Source organism: Dermacentor albipictus, chromosome 5 (genome assembly GCF_038994185.2).
Source record: "Dermacentor albipictus isolate Rhodes 1998 colony chromosome 5, USDA_Dalb.pri_finalv2, whole genome shotgun sequence".
In the NCBI taxonomy this organism is placed as follows: Eukaryota; Metazoa; Arthropoda; class Arachnida; order Ixodida; family Ixodidae; genus Dermacentor; species Dermacentor albipictus.
Window position 1 is genome coordinate 101,482,285 of NC_091825.1, and position 7,118 is coordinate 101,489,402.

General features: G+C 43.7%; 1 protein-coding gene across 1 annotated transcript; it reads left to right on the top strand.

Moving 5' to 3' along the window:
* The first annotated feature begins 2,858 nt into the window (after window positions 1-2,858).
* LOC135907534 (uncharacterized) lies at window positions 2,859-6,284 on the top strand. Its single transcript, XM_065439221.2, has 2 exons — window positions 2,859-3,076; window positions 4,266-6,284. The coding sequence occupies exon 2, from the start codon at window positions 4,273-4,275 to the stop codon at window positions 4,933-4,935; it is 663 nt and encodes a 220-aa protein (XP_065295293.1). The 5' UTR covers window positions 2,859-3,076; window positions 4,266-4,272; the 3' UTR covers window positions 4,936-6,284.
* The last annotated feature ends 834 nt before the right edge of the window (window positions 6,285-7,118 follow it).

A 7,118-nucleotide genomic window follows, 5' to 3' on the forward strand; every position in this document is an offset into this window, starting at 1 on the left:
GCAAGTTGCATGGTGCTCGTTTTATAGGGGCAGTAATTAATTGCGGGATATGGTTACGAGTTCGTGCAGCCATACGTGTAACTACAAACTCATTAGCAACTTTGCCTCTGTCTTTTGGGCACGGCCTATGCCAATTGCGATTTCCGTCGCATGCGACCGTAATCGCACTTCCGGTACGATGAAAATCGCATTATATGAAACAGGCTTTAGAGGTAACATTACAAGAGTACAGCCGTCTGCAGAAGTTCTCGGCGCTCCTCATAAAAGCAGGGGAAAAAAAATATTTTATCGCAGCTAATGCATTCACCTCGGATGGAAAGGGGCAGATAATTCTTAGTGTCATCTACTTCCATCCTTTCCTTGTCTTAACCACTCTAACCTAATCTGGTGAGGTGTACGAGGCTAAAAACACGCTCTTCCAGCCGACCTCTCCTCCTTATGCTCATTAAACCCTCCGTCTTCCTCGTAGTTCATTATACAAACATATTGCTCACCTAAATTCCCGAATAATTGGCAAAATAGCAAAGAAATTTTAAGTTCTTCACGATTGTCGCACTCCGGCAAATGCGCGGAAATCGACGGTGGTAAGATCTGGGTCGGTAAATGTTTTACGGAGCACGTAGAGCATGAGTAAAGTGGCATGTTCTCGCGGCTATCACAGTCAACTCCAGTCAAGTCAATCAGTCAAGTCAAGTCAGTCAATCACAGTCAAGGTGTCAGCTGTGACGACTCTTCTTTCTTTTTCTTTTTTTTTTGTGGAATCTGTGCTCCGAAAGCTCCGTGAGAAGAGGTATGCATGGCAGAAAATACGTGTCATGCTTTTTTCACATCACTGTTGATTCTCGCGCTGGAACGCGCTTTCCGTTTGCTGAGCTGCGTCCCAGATGGACTACTTTCATGGGCTAAATTCTGAGTGATGCGCGAGCACAAGTAATCACCAAAAAGAAATTCAGGAAGCAACGGTGCACCAGAGCAGATGCGGCCTGCTCCTGCAGTAAGCATGAAGTCACGGGTTCGCCTCCTGGGCCTTGACGCGCCTTTCTAACTGGGCCGGATGCTGAAAATAGCCGTGTGCTGTGGTTTAGGTGCTCGCTGTAGTATACAACAAGATGTATTGGCCAGATGGCCAGAACCATAGCTCTATGCGTAATTTCTGTCGTCAGGCGTATAGTACTGGGAGTTTTGTGGAAACTGAGGGTCCATAAAGCCTGTTTAGTTGCATGGCCGAACAATTCTCACCTTCTTGAGCTTCACTGGTTGTGCAATTACAGTGACAGCCTGCCAAGAAGACCCGCCACAGTGCATACGTGCTCCGCACTATCTAGTCCACTATCTTATCTATCACAGTATTATTTATAAATGTCAGTTTTCCTCTTATTAGCGTATGCACTTCTAAATAGCTGTTACAATTCCGTAATAATCACGCTTGTTTTTTCTACCTTTCTAAATTTTTTGAGTAGACAAGATACGTGATGGAAGCGTTTCAAACAAGACAAATACACGAAGAAGATGGAGTGTTGCTACGTAACCACCAAAGTTTTGGTTCAATAAAGTTGTAGAGCTGCGTTTTAATAAATGTTACTACAGCAATAATGGTCTCGCGCGAATACTTGTTTGTTTGTTTGTTTGTTTGTTTGTTTGTTTGTTTGTTTGTTTGTTTGTTTGTTTGTTTGTTTGTTTGTTTGTTTGTTTGTTTGTTTGTTTGTTTGTTTGTTTGTTTTACGTTGTTCGCAACACGAATAAAGGGTCATAAAGGAAGTAATAGAGACAACATAACATAAGTCTACAAATTCCGCAGTGTCCAAGCTTATGTGTATAATGCAAGTTCCAGGTTATACAATAATCAAAGCAGAAAGCTGGGCTAGTTGGTGTATCATCATTCTTCAAAAGACTAGCGCAATAAGCAGGGACAAAGACAGAGAAAACGACAGGACGAGCGCTCGTCCTGTCGTTTTCTCTGTCTTTGTCCCTGCTTATTGCGCTAGTCTTTTGAAGAATGATATACAATAATCATTGCGTTGTTTTTTTTTATCTTTTTACCATCCATAGTGCTACACCATAGTGAATCCAGACCTGCCACATCCAGGCCAAGAAATAAGAGTATGGTTCACATCGTACACACACCATACACAACGTAGAAGGTACTGGCCACATAAAATTGACGCTACTGTCAATAATTTATTTCGTTGGAACGGCGATCGCTAACGCCAAGCAAAGGGCCTAATTGTTTAATTGTTAGGTACGGAGGACGTTGTTGTTGCTGCTTCCGAAGGATGAGTAGTAAGTGAACCACTCAACCATGACAACGGGCGTTCGGGAGGAACTCGTAGCCAAAAATAATGAGCAAATTAAATGAAACGAAATAAACTTTCTGAAGCCCTACAAAGAAAACATCCATTTTCCTTACCATCAGTTCGCAGCAGCTCCTTCTGAACGTACCATCCCTGCATTGCCGAGGAGTATATATATGCTTCCCTCTGCTTTTTTCTGCAACCACTTTTTGGCATTATCTTTTGTTAACTCAGCTTCATAGCACAAGCATTCTGTGTTCAAACTGGCTTGCCAGCTTTCCCAACCGCTTCGCTAGCACGAAACCGAAACTGAAAACGAAACACATGACCGCGCTACAAGTGTTCGCTTTTTGTACTATTGATAATCGTACATAGCCTCAGAGATGTTAAAGGCGTGGTAATCTTCGAGGCCTCAAGTTTGTAGTTTAACAGCAATACTTCAAGAGTTTATTCCTATAGAGGCATTATAGACTATGCATAATGCGTTTGAAGATACAAAAGGGTATCTAAAGCCTTAGCAGAGTGTTTTTGTTAGGCTCACAACAAGCTCTATCACGTGCGTCAGATACATCGCGATCGACACCACGCTATGGCAGCTATTGCAGATGTTGTTTACCACCGTAATTCTCATCCTGTCTCGGTATTGTGTTCCGTACGGCTGCAATGAAGCTAGTTTTGTAAACGGGCGTTGGATTTTGATAGCGTGAATATGTGACGTGACATTGTAAAACTGTTTTCTTTCCCTAGCATATCCGGTGTGGTAGGAGTGCGCGTACTCATAACAGGTAAGTCGCTTCAGCATTTTCTCTGCAACATCTTTTCCTTTCTGGGGCTGAGATTTATGAGCATCGTTCGCGTGCATGTATCAGATGAACGTTCATTGTGTTTGCTGATGTCAACGAGGCTGGTCATCTACTAGGCCATTTATCAAATGAGTGTGCGGTTCCGTCAAGAGGATCGTAAGAACGGGCCTGTTATCGTGTTCCTTCGATGTATGCCACGTCGTTGACGCATCTGGAAGTTAGAACATAAGTAAACTCTTGACCTTTCAGAAGTACCAAGAACTTGTATATTGACAGCTGGCTTCTAGCGTTCAGGCTTGCGGTGCTCGACGGCGCTCGTGTGCGTGTTTTTATGACGAAATTACCGTCATTGCTTATCGGTCGTTGCCTGTCGCATCACTCACCGCGACCTCTGCAGTCCAGTTGCTTTTGCTTTTTTGTTTCCACGTCGTTATTCAATACGCAGGAGGGGCAGGGGAAGGCAGAATTTTTCTTAATACTGTGTTTATGAAGACTTTGACTATCGATAACTCTCGCCGAACACCTGGTCACGGCAGTGTCAAACTACGCCTTGTTAGCGCAGCGCGGTTACTGATATACAAAATGAAGTATGTAATGTACGAACATGTAATCATTTGCGCTGTTCCGTGCACGTTTCAGCAACTTAAGTACATCTATTTGACCTGGTTATATGGTGGGTCAGTAAAAAGCTATAGCAAAATGTAGCCCATATATATCCTTACTAAACTGAGAGCTAATGGTTGATGAAGACAAGATTATTCTCAACCACAAGCATCTCGTATCTGTTTGTGCTTAAATATCCAGCCTTACCTCAACTGGTTGAACCCTTCGGAACTGAATGGGTAAGAATGCATAATAGGTAACGCGCCTTGTTTATCCTTGATCTTGCGGTGCTTCTAGTAAACCCGCCGCGATGGCTTAGTGGCTGTCGTATTGCACTGCTGAGCTCGAGGCCGCGAATTTGATCCCGGTGGCTGTTGCCGCATTTCGATGGGGACGCAATCCAGAAACGCTCGTGTATTGGGTGCATGTTAAAGAACCCCAGGTGGGCAGAATAAATCCGGAGCCCTTCACTGCAGCATTCCTGATAACATAACTCGCGGTGCAGTCTAAGGATGTTCAGTACCACAATGCCTGTTACACTGCCATTTTGTTCATTGCTTTGACGCAGGTGGAAGATGAATCTGCCACACTTTCGTCGAAAGAGAGTCCTTGCATACCTAGTTGTTGCAGGCATTCTGCTGCTCACTCTGAACTACATCCTCAAGTCGGAAGAAGCCAATGGTTGTGGCCGGACACCTGACACGGGGCCATGCCTCCTGTCACTTTTTCCCAAGGTGTTAGACTCACTCACGGCCCAAGGGGTGTCGAGCTACCTGTGCTATTATGCCTTGTGGGGTGCACTGAAGGACCAGCAGCCATTGCCCTGGACCAACAAAGTTGAGCTTTGTCTCCGCAACGAAGAGCTCTCTGACCTGGATGAAGGCCAACTGCTGAAGTCGTTTCGTCGATTCGGCGTAAACGCCTATTACGACTCGGCAAATGGGCTGTACAGGGCGACACTCAGAGATGGAAGCAGTGCCTGTGAGGTGTACCTCTATGTCTTTGAAGAAGACAAGATCGTTCACCGAGTGCGTAGGGTAGGCTGGAAAAACAGACTGCTGCCGCCTGATTCGTGCGACACATTACATTGCTTTCCAGTGTCTCTGCTGACACCTCCACTTAAGGAGACAACATTCCTGGGAACCACGGTGAATATCCCACACGATGGTATCGAAGTGCTCAAGTACATGTTCCCCGACTCTTGGTGGAAAGGCGAGGTGCCCCCAAAATGTGACTAGCTGTTGCTGTGAAATATGGATAGAGGGCTTGCTTTCGTGATTTTTGTTGCATATCACTATGTGCATATTATACTTATAAGGGTTAATATGGTCTTTGATGCATACCCAAGGTGGTTTTGAAGTATTTCTGTGGAATGTCAAAACATGGTCATCTTAATCATGGGCCTACTAAAGCACGCTGCCAGCAGCTTGCCTTTCAGTGCACTACTGGGCAGGAATATTTTAAATACATCAAGTGTTTTTATTGTTTTTTTTAAGTTGTGTCCAAATTAAGTTATTTTCATTGGAAACATGCAGAGATGTTAAGCTATGCCCTGTGTAGTCGCATCTCCTCATCATTGTCTTTCTATGCTCCCCTTAAGGAGACCCAATGGCTAGTATAAACTGTTACGTACACATCAGTTTACCATAACAGTTGACTTGCAGCATCTTTTTCTGCGTGTATAATATAGTGTAGCATCCTAGGGAAGAATGTTGTCTTCGTAATTCTCGAATGGGTGTGACTGTGTGATAATAGGTGGACATGTAGGAAAGGGTCAATCACATTAATCATTTAAGCTCCTTTGCTGTGAGGAGCATTCTTGGACAGCTCTTGCTTTTACTTAGTTGTTACTACTTAGGTGCATGATGAAAGTTTCTCGTCACACATTCACCACAACCTCATCTAGTCACTTCATCCTCACACGTCCCAGAATGTTGTCTCGATAGCTATGAATCACAGCCGTCGTTGTAGAGAGAATTTTTTGTGGCTACTGTTTCATGTCTTTCATAGAAGTCGCTGTAGGCCATTGGTAGAGCTTTTGACATATGTAGCACAAGCTTCTGGTTATGGCCCCCATGTTTAAGCAACTGATTCATAAGAAAGGACAATGTTTTATGTGTTGCAATCTATGCTGTAGTCACTTCAGACCTGATACCATAGGAATGGCTAGGTGGGTTATTTATTATGGTCAAACATTACTAAATATTACTCCTGTGCTGCTGAAGTTTATCTGCATTACATTCTTAACTTTTTTTATGCTCCCACCAGTCATTTATTATTGCCTGTAGATGCACTCTCTTTGGTTGTCCTGTTTTCATTATTTTCAGCACTGCTGTTGTGATGCTGTTTGAGCAATCAGGACACTGTACTTAAACACTGTATAACTAGTTTGAGGAAAAAAGTATTTCACTGCAGTTGTTTCTTTAGAAGAATTTATCAGTTGCTGCTTATTCATGTTATGCAAACAAGCCTCTGGAGAAGTCATGGAATGGTATCTAGATAGTGCAGCAAAACATGGACACGAGTGTCTGAGAGCTTTTGACGTGACTTTTAATGTGCCTGTCGACAATAAGCTTCGGCTTCTTGACCTTCAGTTCATCTCTGCTCATAGTAGGGTTTGCTGGGCTTATAGTCCACGAGCTAACAAACCACTTCTCCAATTCCATTCAGCCCATTCGAAGCTGGTGAAGATGGGCATAACTAACATAATATAATGCCCACCCCTAATGAAAACCTGTCCTGTGCTCCTTACTCACTCGTCCTGTGTCGCGCTGTTTCTGTTTTATTCCAACAATGAAAACCAGTTTCCAACAGCAGTCTGGGCGTCTTAAAGAGGCTTGTTATCTGAACCATGTGTTGGTGACGGTGGTGGAAAGGCTGCTCAAACAGAAACGTTTGAGGATGCCCCCGTGAAAATGCGAGAGCTAGCAGCTGTGTCAACATGAGAACCACCGCAATTACATACATATACCAGATATCGCATAGCCTGAAAAGATAGGAAGTCAAGGTAACGTGTGGGTTGTTTTTTCAGCTCCAATTAGGCTAAGTACCTTGTGTAAGACTACTATCCCAATGAGGACAAGAAAGAACGATGTGTGATGAGAATCAGAAATGTCAGTTCATCGGATGCATTATAGGGGTGGTCTGTTGTATTCCGCTGTCAGGTGGTAAGTGCTACATAGGCCAAACTGGAAGATTCATCAATGAGTGCTTAAGAGACCACAGAAATAAGGTCAAAGTGTATCAGGTGACTGTTTTCTTGCTTTTCGTTGCAGAATGTGTACATGTTGCACTCTTCTAAATAACGCCACTATTATAGACAGGGATAGGCAGGCGTGTGTAAGATTAATAATGGAAACTGAGCAAATCTTCTCGGCCACTGGCCATTCTGTCGGAAATCTGTCGCTATCATTGTCTGCGA

What these genes read in the sequence shown, in the direction of transcription:
- LOC135907534 (XM_065439221.2), top strand. Translation starts at nt 4,273, where the DNA reads ATGAATCTGCCACACTTTCGTCGAAAGAGAGTCCTTGCATACCTAGTT.